At 39.7% G+C, this 27,670-nt stretch overlaps 1 protein-coding gene across 1 annotated transcript; it reads right to left on the reverse strand.

Moving 5' to 3' along the window:
* Positions 1 to 1,413: 1,413 nt before the first annotated feature.
* ITM2B (integral membrane protein 2B) lies at positions 1,414 to 25,403 on the reverse strand. The gene is made up of 6 exons (XM_074960824.1): positions 24,915 to 25,403; positions 12,192 to 12,320; positions 10,075 to 10,281; positions 7,475 to 7,585; positions 3,810 to 3,960; positions 1,414 to 2,702 (listed from the first exon to the last, which is right to left on the reverse strand). Exons 1-6 carry the CDS (start codon positions 25,011 to 25,013, stop codon positions 2,614 to 2,616), a joined length of 786 nt encoding a protein of 261 aa, XP_074816925.1. The 5' UTR covers positions 25,014 to 25,403; the 3' UTR covers positions 1,414 to 2,613.
* Between the last annotated feature and the right edge of the window lie 2,267 nt (positions 25,404 to 27,670).

The raw sequence follows: 27,670 nt of genomic DNA on the forward strand, positions 1-27,670 counted from the left end.
TCTTGTCACTCTAAAGCCCTTACTTCAGCTACTTTCTCAGCAGCTGAGGATTTTTCACTTATCTCCCTAATCTGGGTCTCCAGTTGGGAGATTTGGAGAATCAGTGATGTCCCTCTTGACTTCTCTGCTAACAGGTCTGTTAGTTGCTGCTGAGCTAATTGGTCTGCCTGTTGTTTTCCCTCTTGGGCTTGGTCTTTTTCCTTTTTTAGCAAGGCGACCTGCTGGTGGAGCTCCTTGCTTACCACAGCTAGTCCATAGAGAAGGGCACTTCACCGCTCACTTTTTTTCAGGAGGGGCTTACAAATGGAATCTCTCTCCCACAAGGTGTTAAATGTTTCTAGGAGTCCACTCCAGATATGGACCCCTGCTTCCAGGGTTTACTACCTTTCCCAGATAACTCAAGACCATGATCCACTGAATTTTTATTGTGCTTGCTCTCCCATCCTCTCATGCTGAAACTCAATCCATGCTGTACCTAAGAACTGCTTACCCTCAGCTCTCTCTCTCTCTCTCTCTCTCTCGCCAGTACCGAGGCTACCAATGAAGATAGCTCCCTGGCTGTGGAGTGGCTCACAGCAGTCCTGAGTAGGTCTTACAAGCTGTTGCCCTCCCTGCTCTACTGTCTGTGATTGGCTGCCAGCCCACCTTCAGAAAAGAAGACGCCTTGCCAACAATATGGCCGACACTTCCCCGTGACGGCACTCTTGTCCTGTCACTAGCTGATCCGCAGGGGCTTTCAGAACACGGTCAGGGTCGGACTCACTATTGTCCGTTGCCCTGACTCCTGACAGCAGGATTTTCCTTAGACCCGAATAAAAATGGGAAAGAGGGTACGGTTACTCCCCCACCCCCCCGCTCCTTCAGAAATGGCTTCACAGGGAAACTGTGTCCAGTGTTCCCCAGCCGTCAGATATGGAGACACGGTTCCTGGTGGATAGCCGCCCACTCTCGATCCCACCCCGGGCCAATGGGCCAAGATTAATCGCTGTATTGCAAATTAAAACGAAACATAGGACCTCTCAAAGAAAGGAAACCCTAAAGAGAGGTCCTGCCACGATTGCCAATTGTTAGAGGGGGCAAAGGAGGAGTGTGTGCATGTGAAAGAGAGAGCGAGCAAGAGACCCTTATGCTTCCTGTCTCCCTAGGTTCGGCCTCCCTGTCCAGCATCTATCATCTGGTAGGACCCCTTTCTCATGCAAAGAGGACCTTCCCACCCTAAATAATGAGGAGTCAAGCAATAAAGATAAAATCAAATAAAGTGTATTGAAGGGTTTATAACAAAGGTGGGACAAACAAGAAGGGGAACAAACAGCAAACTGACACAATACAGTTATTATCCCCAACTTAACCCTATAAACAAATGTATAAAAACCTTCTTCCCAGATCGAAGCGATGGCAGGTGCTCAATCCTCCGGCTAATGATAAGCCTTTGGAGAGGATCTCCAAGGAGTCCCTAGATGTTTCTTGAGACCATGGGATAAAGCAGATAATGCGTTCAGAGAACAGTGATGGATGATGACAAAGGTATGGTATCTTCTCCTTCCTCTTTTCTTACAGGTGAGGAAGCTGTTAGAGGAAAATCCCTAGCCCTTCTATCCTTAAGATGAATAGATGCCTGTAGGTAAGACCCGTGATCCATGACTGTCCTTGGCTGCCATTCAGATGGACAGCCCTGAAGCCACGTTCAGGGCAGCTTTATATACACTGGCCTGGGAAACCCCTTAGAAATGGTGGGAAGCCCCTTAGGAAAACCGGTTTTGAATGGAAGTTATTTACAACTCCAGGAGAAATAAAAGAGTGGGAAAATAAATCTATAAGTCACCTGGGCATAAAACTCCATTTTGGAACCAACATGGATTCCTGTGATTACAGAACATATGAAAGCAAACACAACCTAACAGGAACAAGCATTAATTTTTTCCTAAATTAATTATAGCAAAAGAGAACCCAACAAGACTTTTAGACAAACAGGTCTGTAAGATTTATTTTCCATTGCACATACATGGATTATATAAAAGTTAGTAACAAGTTACTGCTTAATTTCCTTACATTTTCTAAAAGATAGTACAGCAGACCCTTGCCATATTAAAACATCAAGTCGGAAATCAATCTGAATAGGTAAATATGACAATATTTTAAAAAAAACAAATTGCCCATTTTAGTGAGGGGAAATTGAATTATATATTTATCTATATGCTGTAACAAACTATATAGCTTAGAGTATTACAGTTAGAAGTAGTTCTTTCAGTCCATCTGTACATATTTTTCTCCAGATTAATAATTCTTTTCAATTTTACTTAATTAAAACTGGCAGATATTTCAGAGACTTTATCTTTCTCATAGTATTCAAGATTCATCACATGAAATGCACTAGTAACTAAGACTTTATACAATTGCTATTCAAATAAAAAAGGGCACCACACTTGAAAATAAGAAAAAACCCTAAAACATATTTAAAAATTTATCATGAGATGAAAAGTGTTTAAGATGTTCAGCAATAAAGCCCTGTCCACTACTTACGTAAAAGAAGATTTTAAAAAATAATCACTGCACACAATACAAAGTGGGATCATACTGTAATCTTTCAGTCTTCTGTTACAGTAATATTCTTCATTACTGTTCACAAATGAGCGTTTCTATAGCAAACCAATTCTCAAAGTGTCGAATCTTTCGGCAATTTTTGGCTTCACGCTTTTGAATTCCTGTTGAGAGTTTGGGGAAATGGGGAAGGGAGGGAGGGATGACAAATGAGAGAGAGTGATGCATATTAAGAAGAATTAAAGTATTAGTCCATTTACTGTAATAAGGTACCAGAGGTTCCTCTCAATTCACTTCCAAATCGGAAGCAAATAGAGGAATACCAAATTTATCAACATTTTAGTGATCTATTATTTACTTGTGTCCCTTATTTATCACGGGATCAATTAAAGTGTTTTTGTTTTTAAAAAGATTGTTTGCAATCATTTTTACAAAATACTTTATTTTTCCCCCATCTGCCACCTTCCCAAACACAGTCAGCAATCTGAGTAAATTACTCAATTAACTTAGTTCTGTGTATGCTTGTAAACTTCTCCTTTGGCATTAAACAAATGCTAAACAAAAACTACAATACTTCGCTTCTCTAGACTCTTGAATCTGAGATTGTCAAAGATCTTTCCACAGACAAATAATATAAGTTTTACAAGATTCCGGTGAGCTAGACAAGTATTATTCCTATTTTATAGATGCAGATTAGGAGAGACAGAGCAGTTAAGTGACATGGCCAAGTTTGCACAAAACATCTAGGACAAATTGATAAACTTTCAATTCTGTCCTTTGGCAATAAGACCATCCTTTCTATATATGAAACATTGAACCATAAAGTGTGTACGTGGTTAACCATTCTGACAGTTACTGATGGTAAAGGCCACTATTATTAGCTTTGTATTATTTATATTGCAGCTGACTGAAAATCTTCTGCCAAAATACTTTTTCAACACAAAATGGTTTTTCAACTAAACAAACTCTGAGAAAATTTTCATTTTGTTAAAAATCCTTGTCAAGTGCGGGGGGGGGGGGGGGGGAAAGAGATTCAATGAGAATTTAAAGAAAAATTAATGGGGAAAAAGGTCATTTTATATTGCATTCATGCTCCAGACCCCATCATGCTAGTCTCTGTGCAAACACTCAGGAGCTTCAAGGAGCCAATGACAGCAAGACCACTCTAAATTTTAATCTGAGAGGTATTATCTTCAACATATCCAGCTATTTATTGACTAGAAACATTAACGTTTCCATCAACACAAGATAACATTCTCAAGAGACTTTACCTTTCATGATTTCTTTGCGCTGTAGTTTATAGGTTTCCTTGCCACGGCACAGGCGATAAATAAAGGACCCCAACTGATCCACATTTTCAATGCGATCAGTAACAACCATCTGTTCATGAATCAGATAGGACTGAGGCAAGTATGTTCCAGCCTACATTAGCAAAAAGGCAATAGCTCATTATTAGAAGTGCAATCATTCATTCTTCTACTAAGTACACACAAGAGCATTCAAATCAATTTTATATAATCTCCAACAGCAGCAGTTCTATACAAATCAGGATTTGCAGTTTTGCAGACTTTCAAAATATGTAGTACATATAGAATTTTCTTATAAACATCAAGAATGTGACTGCATTTTAGTGCAGATATTTAAGAGATAATAAAGTAATCATATAAAATATCACAACATTTTCACAGCAGGAGACACTGACGCATAGTGTTCTTCCATTACAATAATTAAATCTATATCAGTTTTTTTGGCATAAGAGAAGCAAATTTTCTCCAATTAAGGTTCGTTACTGTGGGCCAAATCTTGCAGTCCTTACTCACCAAACACTATCATTTACTAGGGAGTCAATTGGAGCTTTGTCCAAGTAAAGACTGCAGAAATGTGCAAGAGGTTACTACTATCTTGCTGATTGATGCAGGTCTCAGGGATCAGTAGTTTACTACTATCCTTCTGCATTCTGTTAAGTTTAAAATAGGGGGATCCCAAACATTTTCATAGCACAGGCCACAACTTAATGGACTGAATGGGAGGAGAGATGGTCCACAGGACAATCACATAACATCTCTGCGCCAACTATACAAATTGATTAAATGAAAATATAATCAGAAAGTATTTTTTCCTCTATATTTGCTGATCGTAAAGCCATTACCAGAACATAAGGAAAGCTCAAATAATGTGAATATTGAGCTCTCCAGAGACCACCAGCAAAAACTCTGCCGACAACAGTTCAGAAAGCTGGTTCAGAAAACAGATCTAGGGCCCCATTCCTCGTCCATCTGGAGTCCATAAGAGTTTTGCCATTGATTTAAAAGAGCGCACAATCAGACCCTATTGTGTCCTTCTGTCAGAGTTGAATATTCACAGAAACAAAAATTGTCAACTTTATTAAAAGTTGACTTTATTAAAATGTTATCCACAAATAAATCAGTCTTTCTAAAATGTGACTGCACAGAAAGAGATTCCATTTAGTATAATTCCTATTTCTGACACTAATGAAGAGGGAGTTTTTAATCTATTTTTCACTTGTGAGTTCAAACACTTAAGATACTTTTAAAAAGCACCTTGGAATCCAAAGAAACTGCTGCACTTCATCCAGAAAATTACATTAGTATAGAATGTAGTGTAGCTGGCTAAAGATTCTTATTTTCAATGAGCCATGTACAAGTTTCAATTACAAACCAGAGATTAAGGACAACAATGTTTTTTCAGTCCAAGCAGCATGTTTAAACAAGCTGATGAAGAGCTGTTCTTTTTAGCACCAACATAGTGATTATATAATATTTACTCTGAAATGTAGACATATTCTTGACCACATCTAAAGAGGCAAACATAGGTGAATTGTTTTTTTCAGCTGACCTTGTAATTCATTAAACAATGAAAAGCCTTGTTATTTAAACAAATAATTTATAAGTTAAAGACCTTCCAAGTTCAGGTGAAAAAACAGTTTTGTTTTCCACAGAAAGAAGATAAAGATTGTTACAGTAAAGACATTGCTTATTAAAAGCACACCATATTTCAAACTGCAATCTAAAAGAACACAGAACGTAAGAAAAACAGATTGCTCTCTACTGTAGTTAAAGGAAATTATACACTCCCACTTAAGTGCTTTAATTGCATACTACAGATGGGGAAAATCATAGCTATAAATTATTCTTGCAGCATATTTGTCCATATATGTAGAATCATAGAGTTTAAAGCCAAAAGGGACCATCAGATCATCTAGTTGGACGTCCGGTATATCACAAGCCATTAAGTTTCACGCAGTTTTATCCCTGTAGTGATCCCACCTTTGTGGTTGGCTAAAGTAGATCTTTCAGAAAGGCATCTAGTCTTCACTTGAAGAGATCAAAAGATGAAGAATCCATCACCTCCTTTGGTATTTTGTTCCAATAGTTAATCACATTCATTGTTAAAAATTTTTGTCTTATTTTGAATTTGTCTGGCTTTAACTTCCAGCCATTGGTTCTCATTAGGTTTTCTTCACTAAGTTAAAGAGCCCTGTAGTACCAAGTATTTACTTATATATTTTAATTAGGCTAAGCAAAATTCTATGTTTATTTATTTATAATTTTGACAGACAATATCTAAGGTTTTTTTAAGTTTTTTTTATTTTTATCTATTTAAATTTTCACAGTTGTGGGAAATTAGGGGAGTGTTCAACAATAATTATTTAATGACAATAGGTGTTGATTCAAATATTTAAAGCTTTATAACTGTTAAAACACAAATTGTCAACATCACATGTAAAAATATACAAAGTAAATATCCTTAAATCAGATTCTAATAGGTTTTCACGCAGTAGTTTTCTTACTATGCCTATCTGAAAATTTTGATTATCATTGATGGAAATAGTTTTGTTAGTTTGTGTGTGTGCTGAAATCGACGTTTACTGATAAAAATCTAATCCTTCCAAGTCTAACTGTAATCAAGACACCTCTCAGTCTTCTTTTGTTCCTTACTTCTTTCAGTGGAAGGCACTTTTCTCCAGCCCTTGAATAATTTTTTTTGTGGCGGGGGGGAGGGAGTGGGAGCTCTTTTTTGCATTCTCTCCAATTTTTCAACATCTTTTTTAAAATGTGAAGACTAGAACTGTAGAGAGTATCCCAGAATGAGCCTCACCAATGCCATGCCCAGAAATAAAATCACCTCTCTACTCCTACTCCTCTGTTTATACCTCCAAGGATTGCATTATCCCTTTTTCCCCCACATCTTCACACTAGGATCTTATATTGAGTTGCTTTCCAGGATGCAGTCCCCCATTCTGTAGTTCTAGATTGCATTCCTTGTTCTAAATGTATAACTACATTTAGCTGTATTAAAACTCTTTTTGTTTGAATGGGCCCAGCTTACCAAGCGGACCAGATCGCTTTGTGTGACTGCCTTGCCCTCATCATTATTTAGCAGTCTGCCAATCTTTATGTCATCCGCAGATTTTATTAGCGATGAATTTATATTTGTTTCCAGATCATTGATAAAAATGTTGACTAGCATCAGACCTAGTACTGATCTTTGCAGAAACCCCCCTTGAAACACCCCCATTCAAAGATTCCCCATTGACAACTACTTTTTGAGATCTGTCTGTCAGCTTATTCTTAATCCATTTAACATGTGCTTTATCAATACTGTATAGTGCTAATTATTTAATCAGACGGTCATGCAGTATTAAGTCAAATGCCTCATAAAAGTCTATGTACACTACATCTCTGCAGGTACCTTTAATCACACAAACATGTAATCTCACCAAAGAATGACATCTTTGTCTATTCCTAAATCAATAATTCCTTTAAAACTGAACTCTTCTGAAGATTTAAGTTCTTTAGTGAGGAGTTAACTTTTCGAAAGCACTTTGCACGTATGAACTCCAGGACTTGTGAAAATAATATGAACATGTTTCTCTTTATTATATATAACAAAGCCACCTGCAATTCAACCATACCTTTATGTTGATCAGCAACTCCAAGAAATTTTTTGGTGGCATAACAACTGAAGTGTTCAGAGGAATCACATAGCACTTATCCAAGCTAAGGTCGAGGTAAGCTGTGAGTCTCTGGTGAAGAAATGCATATTCTAATCAAAATCATTTTAATAATTCTAGGGTTAGCAAAACTGTGTAAATATTGTGCTCAATTATTGTCATATACTTGTTCTTCCTGTAAGTTACAGCACTGTTAGTTAGAAGGTGTGCTCTAATTTATTGAGTTTGGTGGTGGGATACAGAGATAAAAGGCAATCCTAATATCAGGTTAGCTAGAACAGAGATTTCTGCGAGTCAATTGGTACTAGGTAGTTCAGACTTTTGAGTGCATCTGAGCTGTCGGAGGTTAAGTGCAGTATTTTTTAATCTTGTTGCTTGTATTTTAAAATTTCAGGGAGAAATCTGAAAGTATAAATCTCCCTTTCAGAGTTCACAATGAAACATGACTGGAAGAGAACGCGCACTAGAAAATATCAGATGCTATACATAAAAATATTTTATTCTTCCAAAATACTGTGCAGTTGAAATGCTAGTTTACTGATATACTTGGGAAACCTCAAAAAAACAAAAGTGTCAAACTTGCAGAATATAAATTTTAAACCAGTAATGTATGATCTCTGGATTATCCAAAGGGTAATATTTGTAATTGTTTATTAAACTATAACTCTAATAGACCCTTGAACTAGACTGAAAGGTCTTGAGGCACCATTAACTAAACTGTTTTTGCTAAGGAAGGGAAATATATTATGTTCAAGTGTTCAGTCTTGCAACATCCAACATTTTTTGAGAGTAACATATTAAATACGAAGAACTAAGGGCCCCAATCCTGCAAACACTATTGATCATAATGATCACTACTATGACTAGTCTAACTGCCAAAGGACTAAGTACTTTGCTTATAGCAAGAGTTTGCAGCATGGGACCTCAAGTTAACAAAGCATTAAGACTTAAAATAATGAAGTACAAAACATGAGGTTCTTACGGTCACATTGCATTTTATTTTCTATTGCTATTTTTTCCTCATACATCTTCACGTTTCTTAGAGCCTGATCCAACGCCTAATGAAATCATTAGAAATCTTTCTATTGTCTTCAGTGGACAATGGATTAGGCCTTAAATGCATACTACAAAATATATTTATCACCTATAATATTTCTAAGGCTCCTCTCATCATGGTATCACATCTGTGTAGGATCTGCACTATGACCAAGTTATCATTGTTGTGGGAAATACCTTTGTCTTTCCTATTTTTATTTTATTTAGCTATGCAACATTAATATTACACAGAATTGAAATGGGCTTTGAAGGTCAGACCTCACTTTGGTATATGAGGTGCCAGCCTTTATTTCTGTCATGGTAGGTAGAGAAAGTGTGACGTGTGATGTGAAAGAAGCTTTGCTGTAAATCTTCACAAATGTTTACTGAATATATTTAAAAATAATTTTTTCTAATCACATTATTTAAACAATGGTTTTCCCAAACTTGCTTATGAATGTTAGTGCTCATTTTGCCTAACTATTAACTTCATGTTTAAACATGTTTGAGTTCATACAAAAAAAGAGCGTGGCAATGATTTTACACAGTAGGAAAGTTTTCTTTTTTTCAGCCTTGCATAACACAAAAATAGCTCAACAGTTTTTCCTCAGGCTTTCAGCAGCAGCAAGAGTCACATTTCAGTGAAACCAGGCATGGACTATTTACGCATAATGGCATGATTTTCAGAAAACGGAGAGAATGAAAATGGGTTTTTTCAAAGTTAACTATGATCACTGAGAGAAAACTGTAGCATTACAGAGATGTCTTGCAAAAATTGTACTATTCAGATGTGTAACAAAGATACTTATTTACAAAAGATAGGATAAAAGTACTTCAGTAGTGCTCAGTCATGCCTTTAAAAGCAGCGAGTGGCCTGCAGTGGAGGCAGAGTGCCTCCTGAGAGCTCCCAAATGCCCAGGGTGGGGCTCTGGCTGCTGCCATGCACCTTAAAGCAAATACAGAATGTACTGCCCTCCACAGCCAGTCAGCTGTATCCTTGCCTTTCCACTGTCCCCTTTGGAATGGTTAGCTTCCTTTGAAGCACTACTGGATGAAAACAACACTAGGTGAATACAATGACTGTGAATATGACTAGCCCCTGCACATGGGTGTCCAAGGGAATGAAGGCTTCTTCCACCCCACATTCATCACTACTGTTGCTGATCACAATCTGGCTTCATGTATCTTCAGCAATAAGACTAAAATTTTCTTCACGTTCTTGTATTATGACAAGGAAATGGATGGGTTTGGGTTTTTTCCCCTCTCTTTTCATGAACAAGAACACTTTATAAATGGTGGCTTCCAGACCAGGAGAACAGCAAGATTATCATCAAATGTGCACTCTGTACATCAGGTTTAATAAATACTTCCAGTTTCTGAATACCAAAATACTGCAGAGCTCACACTTTCACACCAGAAAAATAACTGAAATAATTAGAAACCACACAGATTAAGTTGATAAAAAAAAAGCATTCTGAAATTTTGTTTTTTAATGCTTTCAAGGATTCTCAGCAGACACTCCTTACCCGGTGGAAATCATGAACAATGTCTGCTGGATCACTGTCAGCAAATTCTGGGACAGGCACACTGATGAATTCAACATCTTCCTCCTCAAGGATCTGAATGTTTTGCTCAATTGTCTGGTAGCGAGCAGCTGGAGCATGTGCATCAGGCTCAGTCAGAGTTAAGTCATCTTCAATATACTTTATTCCACAGAAATACACACCACCTTGCTAAAAAAAATAAATATAAAATAATCCCAGAACAAACAACATTTCAGCAAGTTTATAAAAAATTTAAAATGTGACCAACTACTATGGAAGCTTCCTCAGATAGTGATGTCACAGCACCTTAAGCTCTACTCTCCACCCACACGGCTCTTCCATTCTCAAACTTCTCCTGAGCATACACTGCCCATCATCAAGCTAAACTACATTTTTTCAGCCAATTTATTTAATTCATAAGCCTACACTGGATCAATTTTAGACAGCACATGTCTTCTACATAGTTTGAGTACGAGATTAAGGGCCTAGAGCGAAATCCTGGCCCCTCTGAAGTCAATCAGAATTTTTCCACTGACGTCAAGGATGTCAGGATTTCACACCTGGTTTTTAACCTGGTCTTCCATTTGCACTAACAAATTACTGCAGGTGCAAATAAGACATGCATACCTCTAATTCCATGATTTGTGAGCAGAATAAGGTACTTAAAAGTTTTCATGCCTAAACTTGTACTTACAAATTGTAGTATTCAATAATCAGGTCCTTAAATATATTTGATTATGTTTTATGGTCTAGCCTAAATCCTGTTTAATTCATTTATTCTGATAATCCAAAACATGTTCAGGAAGTCCTTTATAATCTTGAAATTTTCCTAGATTTAAGACTTTTTAAGTTTGTTTATAAAGTGAATTCATTTCTGATGTTTTAAACTACAACTGTCTTCACTCACAAGCTGTAGCCTGTCAACTACATATTTTATTTACAGTATGACCGCTCTCACCTGAGCTAGGCTCACTCCAGAGGAGTTAGCCTGAGTTATCTACACCCAAGTTAACACTGTAGTGCAGACAAGCTCTTAGACTTGCTCCTGGTAACCAAAATATAGCTTACACCACTTTGAATTTCATCCACCGAGTCTGATAAAGTCTAAGTTGGTAAAATTCACAGAGAAAGTGAAGATACAGAACAGAACAGTAAGAACAAACCAGAAAGGTAAAAGAAGATGCAAGTTTAATTAGACTCCTCCAGCTCCTCTGTGCTGTTTGATCAGTTTAGACTCCTGTAGACACTAGCAAATGGACGTAAATGGTCTAAAGCACCAGGTGTCTGGAAATCAGGCAGTCAGGGAATGGGATTTTTCTGGGAACCCTCCACACAGGTCTTTCCCCTCCCACAAATAGAGAGGAGGTACATCAGCTGCCGCCATGGCACTATTTCCCACCCTTGGCCCAACATAGTATGTTCCACATGGCTGGAGTCGGTTTCGGGAGCGGGGAGGAATTGGATACTAGCCAGACTGACACATTAGCTACCCCACCAGCCCCATGACATTCAGGGTCTGTATTATCATAATTTCCACAGAATCCCTATGAAGTCACAGGGAAATCCCTTGTAGCAGAGCTCCAATGGAACTGCACTGCCAGGAAGTCAGAGCCAATGCAGAGTTGCAAGGCCTCTGTACAGATAGCTTTGGCTTCCTGCAGATTCCAGGTTTAGGGGCTTGCTCAATGGCCTACTCCACAGGGGGGTGAGGGCGAACCGTTCTCCTCAACTGAACGGTAGGGGAGAATTCTGTGGAAATTTCCTGCCCCAGAAGTCTCTCTCCGAGTTTTTCCTGTGGGAGAGATAATCTGGCCCAGGGAGTCTGACACCACCTTACACATTCCCTCTGAATCTGGTTATATGAGGAGGAGAGTAATTTATCCCAGAGAGAAACTGCCAAAGGCACCACTCTTCATGAATTCCCAACTGACCTATCAAAGTTTCAAATAACTTCTGAAAAAGCTCTACATTCAGCTCTTAAACAATAAATGTGAATAGAGAGAGAACCAGTAGCACTCTCTTGTTCACTCTCTACTAAACACAGGGCATACAGGGAGAAAAATGAAAGTCCTTTACTACACAAAATGTATTTGGCTTACCTGGAATGCAAAATATTTGTACAGATAGGCACCACCAAGTATCACACCAGCAAGCATAAAAGCTACTCCAAAGCACATACACCAACACCAAGCTCTCCTCTGTCCAACGGGCACCACAGCTTCAGGGTCCTAGAAACATATCAAAGGGAAATTGTCAACATAACATTCCAAAATCCACAAAAGATTGTGGATGTACCTGTCTATTTAGTGCAAACATTTCCAGCACCACTAGAAAATATTGGGTAATTTTATTTCACATTTGGAAAAAATACTTTAAAACTTATTCCATGTTAAGGTTCACAGCAACACCACCTCTGGTGAGATTATGATGAGATAAAAACAGCTATAAATGCTGCAACCTCTTACTGCCATTTTCCTGGGCTGACCCATCAACTGGTTACTAATGTCAAAAGCATACAAGCTGAGAAGTCATGGGAAAGGTTCAGGAATGGTGAAGTCATCTGAAGCATCATTTCTCTCATAGCTGAGCTTTTCACAGTTTGTGTCCAGAAAAGTATCCATTTTTAGGCTAATTTTTGTGAAACAATAGCATGTAAGGAACCTGGATTCAGAAGAAGCATTAGGACACACTTCAGTATGGTACACTTTAAGAGGTGTGAAGAATAAGCTTAGGGCAATATCTGTCCCCATGATATACGACTGTGATAGGTGAAGAAGAGGGAATAAGGAGTCTCCCTCCCCTCCACTGGCACAGCAGTAAGAGTGGGATTGCGTATTAGAACTCTCTTGAGCAATAGCTAGGGAACTGGCTACTGCCCTAGCTGGCATACTACGGTACAGCAGAGCATTGTTAGGCCCACGCTGTACATATCGTGCTACATACGAGGGATACACAATGCTCCTCTTTGGAGCAGTGGTAAGGAGTACCGAATCATGCATTTCCTCCTCAAGCCATCCTGAGCTGGTGCTTGCAGGAGGACGCCTATGTCTATATCACATGATCAACACCCTTCACTTCCCTCACTTCTGCATAATTCAGGTAAACGAAGGCAGGGTTTTGCCCTTGGTTTCTTAGGGTACATCTACACTGCCAAAAAACACCTGTGGCAGCAAGTCTCAGAACCCAGGTCTACGGGCTTGGGCTCGCACTATGGCTCTACAAATAGCTGTGTAGATATTCCCACTCAGTCTGGAGCCTGGGCTCTGAAACATCCACCTCCCCAGGTTTTAGCTGAGCAGGAACATCCTCATGGCTATTTGTAGTGCCATACTGTGACCCGAGACTCTCTGCTGGGGGGGTTGGGGTTTTTTGCAGTGTAGGTGTACTCCTAGAGTCTAACCCCTTCCAATCCATAACACGGACAGATAAATGTCAGCGTTTGCATCAGCGGAAAGTAATTCATTATACCATTCCTACTGGTGACAACAAGAAATCATGACAATCAGGAAGACAGAAAACAGTGGTGAAAAATAAAAGTGGAAAAACCCTAGACACCCCTTTCACTAAGAGGAAGGAAAAGTTTTGCTTTAGAGTGATGGATATACTCTTATCTTTCAGCAGATACTTTTCATGGTTTTTGGGTTTGTTTTGGGAAGACCCCATGCAATTATTACAACGAGCTGTTATAGCACTTAATAACTAAATAAAATGTTGAATTTTTAAAAATCAAAGTTCTAATTGTAACCTATTCTCTATGTTGCTTTAATAGTGGTGTACAAATCAGTCACCCACAATATATGGCAAGCTTCCGTACTTGCTTTTCTGCTAGGTGACAGCTGACAAAAGCAGACTGGAAGAATTAACAGGATCAAAACTTTTCAAAAATAATTACAGCTTATGCTTCGTTAAAAAAAAGTTTTTTATATTAACTTGCAGAGTGCTGCAAAAAGCAAAATAAATGCATCTTTCTTTTGGCAGGTTTTCCATTTATTACAGCTAGATACATCATTGATTTCTGTTCCAAATACAGAACACTATGAGCTTCTGGAAGATGCATTCTCTTGACCTGAAATGCAGGCATTGTAAACATAAGCTTTTATCAAACCTTCCAGACCAATACAAATGTTTCTATGGAAAGCATAAACAAATTCTAACTGAAGCAAAGTTTTTAACTGATAAAAATTCCCCGGCAGCATTTGCAAGGTAAGCACCGTAACCTCTGTGCTAATGCAGAAGACCCTGAAAGTATAAATGGCTAGAAAACTATATTAACAATGAAACTGACTCACCACAGCATGAACAGTGAAATGTAGGTAGCAATTTTAAAAATCCTTTCAGTTTTAATTGTTAATTATCTAAGGATTTTTTCATTACCTACATGATTTTTAAACTGACATTGTTCCTTCAAGTGAAAGGCTGAGGATGAAGTTTAATACCATACCCATGGTAATTTAATTAAGTTTCAGGTCAGTTTCTGATTCACTGTGGATTCTTCAGTCAAGTTTGTTTAATTATAACTCTAAGCCAGGTAAAGCAAGGATTTTTATATTGTCCCTGTACTAGCAGGTAATTTCACATCCCAAGACTTTTCAAACTATGAAGGACATCTACATAAATTTTTTTTAAAAAAATGCTGCCATGGAAATTGCTGTAGATTAATAAGGAAAATAGACAGAAAATGAGGATTCAACACTCGAGAGAGGGATATTACATAAAAAGTTTAGCATAACCTGATTTTTAAATTATCTCAAAACAAACTGATAGTTTTAAGTTTGTTTTAAAGAGAGTAGGGGGGAAATCCAAACAGCGTTGAGAGAGAACAGTCACTTGTCTATAGCAAACAAAGAATATTCAAAAATAGCTATTCAATTCAATTGATATAACAATGAAAAAACTGTGGAGGAGGATTTTACATTATGTACACCTATCCCCTAGGAATTGGGCTTAGACCACAAACTAATTTCTCATATACCAAAAGAACCTCCAAATAGATTGAAATTACTTTTAAACTGCTGCTTCCAAGATGGTGTGAAGTTAAAACAGATGTTATTGATATTCCTAAATATTTTTGCTTTGATGTATGAATGATAGATGTAAACTGAACATTCAATACATTCCCATAATCCTTCAATGTATTGTTATTATTTGTGAATACATGCCCAGCAATGCTATACTAAGATATTTCACATGTATGAATTGACTTGTAGCACTAATCTGCTCACAATCTGTTGCCAATTTTAGTGCACAGTTTCAAGTACAGTTTGCTTATTATTTCGGATAGCACATGAGATCATCACATCTCAGCAGAGCTAAACCACAAGTATCAGGCAACACTGAAAAAGATTCTCTGTTAAATTAATAAATAATATCCATCTAATTTCCCTTTCTGAAGTGGATAATTAAGTACATCAGTTAAGTCTTAAATGGAAGCACTTAATATTTATAGTTTTGGTTATGTATAATTTCATTAATCCCACAATGCTACATTATACTAATACTAACTGATTGCTACCCTATGACCAAGTTCCTGGAACACTATACTGTTTATTCTAAACTAGAATGACCCAAGAGCAAATTGCACCTCCCTATTCCGGAATAGATCCCTACACCTCGGAATCAATAGACCCTGAATGCGAAATGGTGTTGCTGATGCCTACCCTCTGCTAGGGTGGTTCCTGCTTTGAAAGGGAAGCATTCTTTTAGAGGGGAGCTCCACTAATGAAGATTGTGCCAAATTAGTGCATACCCCAGCTGTCCTGACTACACATCATTCCAAGTCAGTATTACGCATTCTGGGGTCTGTAGTTGCCCTGCACAGAGCCACTCGAGAGGCAGAGGTTGCAGTCTGTCACCTCAACTTTCCCTTCTTGGCAAACTTTCTACTGGGGAGTCTCCACCGGCAAAATTCATCATATAATTTCTCGGTGCATATAGGCCTCCAAGGATATGCCTCCCTCCTTTATTCCTACCTGTCTTTTAGGGGCAGCAGCAATCAATCCTAGCCGTTCCACTGTCACATCTCATCTCTGTCCCAGTATGGCGTTCCCTTCTGATTTCCAGTTGGGTCCCTGACGCTATGATAACTCCATATGGATAATCTTCTTTGGTGCAAAATGCTTTAAGTGGAGACTGACATGAGCCTGGCATTTTCCCTTTGTAAGAACTCACCATTCTAAGATCAGAAAGGGACTCAGTGGCGATTTGACTAACCCACTTCCCTTGGAGAGGGGTCAAACAGAGGTGTGCGCTCATGCTACTTCCTTTTAATTTGTATACTAATTTTACAGCGTTTAAGTTAAAAGATCCAGAATTCCACAATCTGAATACTGTGGAACAGCTCTTTTATACACAGATAACAATGTTTCTTTCATTATGCATTTGAGATCTAAGGTTACTGGCCAGGTTCTCTGAAGTTTGCTTGACCTGGCCTCACTGAATAACTTATACCAAGATTATAGTTGTTTCATTTGAATAAAGATTCTTTTGCCTGTTGTGGTCAGTGGATGGTGTCAAGCTGCACTTTCCTGTGTCCTTCTGGAATTATAAAGTGCTCTCTTGAGTTGTTCAAATGATACCAAAATTGCCCATTGTGCATAACACTTTTTAATTCCAGAAAAAGACAGAGACGCCCTTATTAGAACTGATAATAGACAGGTGTAACTTGTAAGTAATTATTTTGGGGAACAGATTAAAAGAAAAATAATGTAATAACCTGTAGCCCCACGAACATCTGCAGTTACTCCTTTGATGAAATGTGCAAAATACTCTCTTGCTCTTTTCAGTTCAGCTTCTACTGTTTCTGCATTTTGTTCCAAAATAAGTATAAAGCTTCAACAGCACCAATTTAACATTTAGGGTAACTTTTCAAAATGCTAAGAGGACATCTCCTAGGAGGAGCACTCAGACAAAGATATCCCTAGACTGAATAATCTCATGGGGATTTACAAGTAAATCTTCCCCTCCTGTGGATTTTTCTACAAGAGTAGAACATACTGGTTTAAAATAGTAAACACTTGAATTTCTTTCACGCTTAAGGCACCCACCCAGCCAGCTCACATTCCAGAAATTATTACAGTTAGGCCTTTATTTCTCTAAGTAAATTAGGGACGCACCACAGAAATATATTTTCATCCATTTGTACAGGAACACTCAACTGAGTGTTAGCCTGTCTAAAGCAAACATGATGTGCCATGAAGAATTCATCAAGTTTTGTGATCAGCAAGCAACTACCCAAAAGATACTAACCCATATTTAAAAGTAGCTATGGTGGAGACAAAAATAAGATTTAAAATACATTTTATAAACGTTTCTGCTTCAAAAGTGCCACATATTGCCTTTGATCTGCACATAAATCAGACACAGTTGGGTTGAAAGGCTTAGATTTAATCAACTTCCACTTCTAAAATTATTATGATAGTTTCTAAAGGGCTTTATTGCAATGAGAAGGCTCATATGTTCAAAGCTGAGCTCATGCTCAAGTGCTCTGCCAGATCAGAGCCAGAGTGCTTAGCACCCTGCAGAATCAAGCCCCTTAGGAGCTCATTGTAGTGGCTATTTTAATGCTTTTGCTAAACAACAAGAGGATTTTCTACAGCTACAAATGCTGAACATGTGAATTAACCAAACAGTATCGCACACAGCAGCTTTGCAAAATTCGGCTTGTCCAACCACTTGGAGTGAGCAACTTCTGTTTTGAGCAACAAACAAAATACCAGTATAGTATTTCAGTCTGCTCCTGGGGGAATTCTGTGTGACTGCATGCATGCATAATTAATGAACTATGCATATTTTTAATTTTGTGTGCAAAAAAAAAAAAAAGCTTCTGCCGAAATGTTGCTGCACTTCCACCTTTTGCCCACCAGAGGGCACTGTGGCATACAGACATACTTGCTGACAGGTATTTTCAAATAAAATGACCAAATATAATTGAAACTGGTGTGATTATATAGTGTTATTTTCACAAATAAAATATACAGAATTTTAAAATATTGTGCACAGAATTTTTAATTTTTTGTTGCAGAATTTTTAGGTGCAGAATTCCCCTAGGAGTAACTGTCATGTTAAGGGTGGGCAAGTAAATTATTGTCCCTTGGTTGGTAATTTTTCATGCAAATTTTGTATGGCTGCTAGACAGAGGAATCTTGCTACTGGATGTGGCATGGTCCACTGCGATTGAGGAGATCTGGACCTTATTTCAGAGTCTGTCACTTACACACTGTGTGATCATGGACCAGATGTCATACCCACTGTATCTGTTGCAAAACTTTCATTGACTTCAGTGGTGCAGGATCAAGCCTTTGGTATTTCTCTCTTCTGTTTTGGTTTCCCTAGCTGTAAAATTGGGAATGATATACAGTTTTGTAAAGTGCTTTGAGTCTATAAATTAAAAACACATTAATTCACACTAAGGATAAAAAAGCACTACGTAAGTGGTAAGGTAATTAATGTTGTATTATTAATTTGCACCTGTGACTGGATAATCCAATGCAATGTACACAATTTTGCCAGTCATCAAGTGAAAAAAATTTACTTCAGCATTTATTCTGTCAATTGTAGTTTAGTTTTTAATTACAATACTTCATAATGTTCTTGCAAGTACTGTAATACATATTTATGTAAAAATTAGTCTTAGCAATGCAAAATTTTACTACGGAAAACACTGCTGAGACATATGGAGAGAAAGTGGTTTTGTACACATTTAACTGTCTGTACTGCTTGTCTACTATATATCAATTATATACAGAGCTTGCAAGCGTACCATTAATGCTACTTTATTACATTTCCAAAGAGTAATCAAAAACATTACTGGATCCAAAATATCAACAGCATTCCTCAGAAAAGCCAAATCCTAAGCACCACCAGAATATATCAAACAAATGATGTACTATTGGAAAGAAAAAAAATCATGAAAATAGTGAAATATTTACCTGTTTATAAGATTTGGTTGAAAATTTTTTGACAGAGCAGTTTTCCACTGGAAAATGAAGTTTCTTTGAAATCAAAGCGTTTCACAGGAACATGTCAATTTTGAAGAACTTTTTCAACATGAAAATCGAAGTAAATAATTTTGACTCTCTAATTTCAGTACATTAAAAATGTTTCATACTGACACAGTAAAAGTGTTTCATCTTCATTTTCATTTGTTTCAACTTTTATGATATTCAACTAGTAATTCTATTTCTATTCTATATTTAACATAAATTATAGTTGATATGCATATTTATGCTTTGACATTATCAAAATGATATGATTTGATAGTTTCAAACTGGAGTTTTCCTGCAAAACAAAAATTCCAGAAATTTCAGATTTTCACTCTGATTCAAAACAAAAACAAAGTTTCCAGTGTCAGAATTTCCCACAGAACAGCAACTGCAGATTCTGAACAGCTCTACTATTTACAGAATACATTATATAGTTTTATAATGCTTACATTGAAACAAAGTTCTTTAGAGCTTATTAGGAAAAAATATATACACATCAAAAAGTGTTCTTAGGGATGATATAGATCGGTGGTTTTCAACCTTTTTTAATTTTCAGATCCCTAAAAAATTTCAAATGGAGGTGTGGACCCCTGTGGTAATCTTAAGAGAATCTGCAGACCCTCAGGGGTCTGCGGACCACAGGTTGAAACCTCTGTGATAGAACATATGTGCATATTTGTAGAAACATGCATTTCAAAATTATTTTAATGTCATCACCTGTAATGGCACATTATAGTACAAGGCATATTATTTTTCTAAGCACTGTATAGTGTAAGGGCCTATCTACTTAAGGGAACACTATTTATATGACAATTTTATGGAAAAAAAAAAAAAGTTCTCCAAATACATTTGAAAAAAACTTACCCAAGTATCAGTTTGTTAATCTGACAACAGAGAAGATATTTAGAAATAGTCTATGTAAAACAATTCTCTGTCTGCCCATGTATCCTCCCTTCCATGTACTGAACTGATTTAACCTGAAATGGCATTCATGGACATCAACATTGTCTCACCAGCCACAAAATAAATAACTGCCAAGGTAATTATTGTGGTGGTGTGGTACAAATATCTTGTTTAAAATATGAAATATCAATGTACTGAAAATGAGGGAAACAGTATTTCACCATAGCAAAGTTTCATATTTATCATTCAAGTCAGGAAGAGATTTAAAAATGAGAGAAACACAAAAGGAAGTGAGATATGGACCATTTCCAAGAACTCCTCTGCTCCCATATGTTCAGTTCTACTGCTTGAAGAAAGATTTGCAACCAATGTTCCCAGCTCAAGGTCAGAAAGTTCAAGAAACGAATCCCAAGTTTCCAAGCTACAACATTAACAGCAATTGTTTTTGGTAGAGTTCCAGTGAAACAAGTTTTGTTTTTCTTTTAATTTGTAATTATTTTGTGTGTATCGTTCACTCAAATGTTGGCAACATCCTCAAAGAAGCTTTAGAGGCAACTGTGCAAAGACCATCATGAGGTTGTTTTTAAGGAGGTATATTTATTTATTCAGTAGTACAGATGACCATGCAAGAATTTACCTCAAAGGGTGGCAACTTAGCCACTCATTTCCCTCTACTCCCTTTCCCAAGAATTTTAGATTTATTTTAACTTTGAGATTCCTCATGCAGAAAAACTTTGTTAATATAAAAGTCAACATCCTTGCCTCTCCCTCCTGCACACATTCGAGGACATACAAACCTCTATGGCCAAATAAGGAAGCAAGAGACATTTGCACATCCTTTGGACCTGAACTGGAAGGTTAGTTATTTTCTTTTAAGGTCCGGGACAAGTTCAGTAACACCCCCACCAAAACAGTGGGAGAGGAAGAGGGAAATCAGCCTGCTACAATTCTCTTTCCTATGCTTCTTTAGTACTGGCACCTTAAAATACACAGCAGGCAAATCTATCATACTCCTGAGGCAAGCACAAGCTGTCCAGTTTAGCCATCTACATTGTCAGGAGAAAGGTGGCAGAATCTCCTACCAAAGGCTTCTCCCTCCCTTTGGAGAGAGCTCAAAAGAGTCCCCACAAAGAAAACTTTTGCCGACAGGAATAGAGTTGCCAGGCCGCCACCAAAAATTATGCTACCAGGGGAAAGAGCGAAATCTCTGCAGAATAAAAAGTAGCTACATAAAGTGCCCTATATATTTAAAATGAGTAAATTCAGTTTTCTGACACCAAAACAAGCACCATGACATAGTATACAATGCCAACGGACCTTTATCTGTAATCTTAGAAGTACAGTGCTCTAAGGTAAAAGACAGGATTATCCAAATCTAAGCTAACCGAAGACTGGCTATGATCCACCAAGGTGTGACTTCATAACTTCACCACATAAAGCCATATCTGATGAACACCTACAGCCTTGAAGAAGCCAGGTTGATGTCTGGTATTGAAGGAATTGACCAACAGACTTTGAAGTTTGCTGAGGATCCAGAACCCTTTAGTGAGGACTTATTCTACTGAGCAAGCTCTGTCAAATATAGGACGGCTTCAGGCATCCCCATAGAACTCTGGCTTTCCAAAGGTCCATTGTATTACATTTAAACCTTTTTTCCGCACTTTGGTTGTGGTAAAATCATGTAATGAAAGATACTATTGTACTATACATGAGCAAGGGGGAGAATTAAGCGTAGTGTGGGAACCTGCACTAAAAATATGCTGACTTTTGGCTAAGACTATAGCATGAGAAATTTCAGTGCAAACGGAAGAGTTTGGTCCTTAAATCAGAGGTTCCGAATAGAATGCCTCCAGCAACTGTAAGTAGGAAGTCATTTTTTCAATTCCAAAATAATATCTTGATAGACAACTATGCACATACCGAGATTAGTACTTTTAACTCATTAAAAATTTCTTTATTTATTGATGTAACCGGTTCAAACACATTATTGTACAAGCATTACACTATGGAATCTCTTCTGTAAGAAAAGTTCAATAAAAAGTTATTTTAAATAGAAATTTATGCTCTCTCTCTCCCTTCTGCCACGGCCTGCAATTACATTTCTCATCATTCCCTTCTTCAGAGGTTACTGGCCAGATCCTCAGGTGCGCCTTGGCTGTTCTGTGCCACATCGCCAGCATACTTTGTCTGCAAACCTGTCTAATCAGCCCAGGGAGGACTACCACCAGGGTGATCTTGCAATAAAATACAGCTGAGGTAGAGAGCTGCTCCAGTACAATGTGATTAAGATGGCATGCAGCAGAGCAAGACAATGCAAAAGGGAGTTTTATGCCACCTTTGTGTACTACCACTTCCCCTGGCTTCAGCTTCTGTCCCTTTTGGTCATACCAGAGGATCTACCTTTGTACATGAAGACCATCTGGTTTGCTATCATCTCTCCTTGGAGTCTGGGGGGTAAATGCTCAACAAGCAATTACACATGCTTATCTCTGCCAATCTTCTTCCACTTTCCCTTCCCTTATTTTTTTCTTTTTTAACCTGAGACCAGAACGTTTCCCAGGACTTTTTAAGTGAAAATGTACAGCAGCGTATATTTTAGGTCTGTCCTTGGGTTCTAGACGTATTGTTATCCTGCAATATAAGCTCAATATGTTATGAAATACTGGCTTAATATACATGTTCTCATAAGACCCTCATCTCCTTAGTAACTAAGCGCCTTCCAGCACTGCATTAAACAATGTTACTAACATCTGTCATGTGTGGTTTATTCTCTCTCTCATCCTCGCCACAGAGAGAATTGTGTATGCCCCGTGTAGTTTTTTGTTTTGGTATGGTTTGGGTTGGTAATGTTTTAATGTGTATGTTGCTGTGTTTATAGTAAAGACGACAAGGTTGAAGGAGTGTAAGCGGAAGATGGTGAAATTTGTGGTGGTTCTTAGATCCTGTGAGAGTTCAGCTACAAAACAGCATTTATCTCAATATTGAGAAGTCCACAGGTGGGTGTTGGGCAACTGTCTCTCCCAAAACCTCAGATAAATATAGTTTACTTAGAATTTCTTTTACTTGTGCTTTCAAACAAACATGCTTGAAAAGGCCATTTCAGGAGAATTCCTTGAGGCATGCCATTGAGAATGGGGGACCAGTTCTGATAACTAACAGAAGTGTGCCCAGGACAGATTCAAAGCCCCACCATCCCTGAAAAATGCTCATTTGTGGCTGAAATTATTGCCTGTACACAGCATCCTTTCCAAGCATTTTATTTTAAAGCTGTTTTTTAAGCTCTGGTCAGGCAGGTTTTGGCCAGTACATCTGGTAACAAGCAGAGGATCCAGGGGAACTTATAAGTAGCTACAGTGAAACTAGCCAACCTTTTAATCTGTTTAGTAAATGTTTGCCCTTTCTGTTTCCAGACAAGCAAAACAGTAATAAACAGAGCAAAATTAATTTCTAATCCTGTACCTTATTCAGTTGAAACTACTAAACTCTACAGGAATGAACTCTTGGTCAACATGAAAACTCCCATTAACTTCAATAGGGTAGGGTTTCACCTCTGAAGCTTTGCCTGAGAAAGACTGGCCCTTAATTTGTACCCCAAATATTTTCTTAAGCAGCTACAGGTTTAGAAAATTGACAAACAGTATATACGTCCAACAGACCCAACTACACAATTTGGATGTGTGATGCATAAAAGATTAAAAAAGCATATGAAAACTGAAATACATTTATGATTAAGTGCAATATGCAATTTTAAATGTCTCTATCAGTTTTGTTTTTATTTTTTTTAAACATGTGCAAAGTTTCAGCCCAGACAGACACAAACCCTCCAACTCTGAAATTAAGGTTTCAATGTAGCAGCCGTGTTAGTCTGTATTCCCAAAAAGAAAAGGAGTACTTGTGGCACCTTAGAAACTAACAAATTTATTTAAGCAGAACCTTTCGTGAGCTACAGCTCACGTCATCGGATGCATTAAGATACAGCAGAAATGTATCAGATTTCCAATAGGAGTTCCACCATCATCAAAAAGGAGCAAATAAAGTGATTTTCCAAATGTATCAATGTGCTCCAACACAGTTCATTTGACTGTCATCAGTCGGATTAATGTCTCATCCTGTGTCTTGCTGGACACTCAGTGTGTTTATTACTCCTGGTAACTTTGTGGTTTTTCCACCCAGGCTGTTAATATTTTGTAACTGCTCAAACACACATAGGACACTCTAACCTTGTCACTTTTGCCCTATTACAGAAGAGACATTTGGCTACGATCAAATGTAGTTTAATATCAGATTCGTTCTCCACCCGTGAGCTAGTATATGCTGCATTTGCAGAGGGACGGACTCAATCTAATGTATCTTTTCCTAAGGCTAACTACGCTGTTCCTAAACAACAAGAAGTCAGCAGCCCTTTGCTCTCCTACCCCCCTAGCGAACTTCAGCGACGGATCCGGACTAGCCACCACAAAAGGAGAAGAACGCAGCATTAAAAAAAAGCCAAGCTGGCCGTAATCCAAGCGCTGTCGGGCTACAAAAAACCCGAAGTACAGGGAAACAGAGCTGTAAAGCTTGTTCTCACGTCAGCCATTTTAGAAGCCTGATCTGGCAAGGGGATTGCTGGCCCCAGCTTTGCAGCTCCCCTCGCTCTGCCTCCCTGCATTTGGACATGCACTGTTAACAGTCACCTTATTTGTCTTTCCCCAGGAGGCCTCTCGTCTCCCATCAATAAACCAGAGGCGGATTTGTGTGCAAGGAGCCCAGCCTGCAAAGCTCCCGTTCAATACCCTACCCCCTCACTTCCAGCTCCCAGTGGGGCTTTAGCTAACCCCTCCCCGCACAAAGCCACTTGCCCCCTTCTGGCCCTGAGCACTGCGATTATTGATCACTCGGCTCCCCCCCCGTGCAGCTGGAGCAGGCCGCGGCTTCCCCCCCGGCCCCGCGGCTCACCTTGGCGTCCGGGCCCAGGATGAGCACCTGGCTGTTCTCCTCGTCTTTCTTGGCGGCCTCCTTCTGCGCCAAGGCGGAGTTAAAAGACACTTTCACCATGGCGGCGGCCCCAGCTGCTGGAAGGACAAGACGGGGGGCGGGGGGGGGAGCGAGCCTAGGCGGCGGCGGGTTAAAGGGGTTGAAGGCTCGGGGCTGCGGCGCCGCAGGCTGGGACCAGCTCCCTGCGCAGTCCCGTCCGAGCGCTGAGGTGCAGGGCGCTGCCGGAGCCTCTCGTGGGGGCGGAGAAAGGAGGCGGGGCGGACGAGGCAGCTGGGCTGGCTGCCTGCCTGCCTGCGCCGGGGAGCCGCGGTGTCCTTTGCTGTCGGGCCCGGCCCCCAAAGAGCGGGCTCGCGCAGCGGAGATCTGCCGGCCCTGCACGGGAACCTGGCTCCGGGCTTGCAGGGTCACATAGAGCAAACCCCGCTCCGGGAGCGCAGGTTGGGATTCCTGCCACCGCCGGGTTTACCGCGGACACCCAGCTCGGCCGCTTGGGGCAGCCCCATGATTGCTGTCTCTCTCCCCCACCCCATCCACTTGTTAAATCTTGTCTTTTAGGCCATGGATCTGCAGGGGGGCCCCCTCGAGTTGGCACAAAGCCCCCTTTAAGTCGGGGAGGGGGGCTACGATGCAGACCTGTTTGCAGGATCTAACCTTTAGACTCTAGGGCAGAGACTGTCCGGTTACTCAGTTACTATGTGTAGTGCATGGGTTGGTCAAAGTCTCTGGGCACAGCTGTGGTACAGATAAATAATGGGTCAGTTTAGGTGCTGTAATACAGATGAGTCAGTATATGCACTGACTTACCACCCTCTCCAGCAACCCCTAAGAAGTAAATGCCCAGGGAATCAGAGCTCAGAAATACCCAGTACAGGCCCCTGTGTTGTACTGATAGCAATATAAAACTACTGTGTAGTTTCTAGAATCTCAGCTCTCAAGAATTAAGAGTAAAGGTAAGCCTCTTGGTGTCATGGTTGGGAAGAAAACTTCAAAAATATGAGTGTAAAACTGTAAATCATGTGGAAATGGTCTGCAGAGAGCCTGCAACAATAGCTGTTGAGGGCATGAACTCATGGAGGTGCAGTGGTATAGCTACAGAGGTGCAAGTGGTGCAGTCACGCTAGGGCCCACGAGCTTCTAGGGGACCAACCAGATGGAGCAGTGCTCCAGCACTTCAGGTGGCGGATGGGGTCCCAACACCACTCATTCAAATTTGGCCCTGCTGCCCTCCATTTGGCCAAATTTCAGTTGTCTTGTGACCGTGTGTGGAGGGGTTGCAGCATAACTCAAGTTTGGCCTGGTCACCCCTCCATCAGGGCAGCTGGGCCAAAGTTGAGTGAATGGTGTTGCAACATGGCATGCAGGATCATGGGCCAAAACTGTAAACCCATGTACCAGGTTGCAATGCAACTCATCACTCAAATTTGGCTGGTGCAGTGTGAGTGTGGGGCGGGTGATGGGAGCAAATGGAGTCACCTGGTGGCTGGAATCAGGAGGAGCTGCCCTAGTCCAGGATGGGAGTGGAGGGCTGAGCCAGGGGGCACTAGTGAATAGCTAGGAGGAAGGTCCTGGGAGCAGCAGTTGAGAGGCTGGGGATAAGTCACTGGTGGGCTATAGGGTGAGTGGGGAGTGTTGGAAGCTGTGGGATGAGGGGTTGGGGATGATTGGAGGGTGTTGAGGAGTCATGGAGTGAGTTGTGGGGAAATAAGAGATGTTGGGGGGGCAGTGGGGTAGATTAGGAGCCAGGATGTTGCGAGTGAGTGGGTGATACTGGGCCTGTGGCTGGTGGGGCTGAGGTGAGCAGGATGTATATCAGGGCTGCTGGGATGTGTGGGGGGGCTGGTCGAGAGTTGCTAGGAGTCTGTGGTGGGGGGAGAGAAGGGCATTCTGGAGTCTGTGGGGTGGGGTATGTGTGGGACAGGAGCACTTTGTTGAGCAGCCTCTGATCAGAGTTAATCTCTTTACTCTGTAAGGTAAGCAAAATTTTAGATTTTGGAATCAGGAAGGAGGCCTCCATCCTATTCTTGCACCAGGGCACTCTGGGGTCTTGTTACATCACTGGTAAGGTGATAACTCAGATGCAAAGTAAATAATAATTTGAAGTCAGCAGTGCTAACAACTGTCATTGCTCCTGTAAGGAATGAGAGGAAAGGTTATAGATGTGCACAGTAAGTTCTCATTTTGGTGCCACAAGCAGGTGACATTTAGGAGATACCATCACTTCTTTTCCCCCAGCCAAGAAGGAGCCAAATCCAAGAAACTTAGCAGAATCCATGGGCATGTTCACACCCTACTAAGAAGTGCTAAGTTCAAGAAATCCAGTGGAACTAAGTGGCATACGCAATCATATTTTGAATTTAACTTTGTAATCTACTGTGAGCAGCATCTCATTTTGGTGACTCAGATGAGTGGAGTTTACTTTGTTTGCGTAGCTTGGAAGAGCACCTCCACCTTTCCCCCACCCCAGTCTGATGCCTGTTGGACATCTATTGATGCAAAATTAGGCCCTTGTGGGGAGAATTCAGCCCTCATGTAAATGGGTGCAATGCCACTAACATCAATAAGATCTCTTCTGTCTCTAGGTTTGTTATATGGCAACCTGGCTGAATATTCTCTATAATGTATGTCCAGTCAGTGATCCCCCTTAAAATCATGTTCCTAAAATGGCTGACAGAAGAAATAGCTTTAAAGCTCAGTGTCTTCATCACTGAGTATTTTAG

Source organism: Natator depressus, chromosome 1 (genome assembly GCF_965152275.1).
Source record: "Natator depressus isolate rNatDep1 chromosome 1, rNatDep2.hap1, whole genome shotgun sequence".
NCBI lineage: Eukaryota > Metazoa > Chordata > Testudines > Cheloniidae > Natator > Natator depressus.

What these genes read in the sequence shown, in the direction of transcription:
- ITM2B (XM_074960824.1), bottom strand. Translation starts at nt 25,013, where the DNA reads ATGGTGAAAGTGTCTTTTAACTCCGCCTTGGCGCAGAAGGAGGCCGCC. An exon ending in TTGTTCATGATTTCCACCGG is followed by an intron (nt 7,586 to 10,074) that starts GTAAGGAGTGTC and finishes TTTCTTCACCAG; the next exon opens with AGACTCACAGCTTACCTCGA. An exon ending in AGTTGCTGATCAACATAAAG is followed by an intron (nt 3,961 to 7,474) that starts GTATGGTTGAAT and finishes TTGCTAATGTAG; the next exon opens with GCTGGAACATACTTGCCTCA.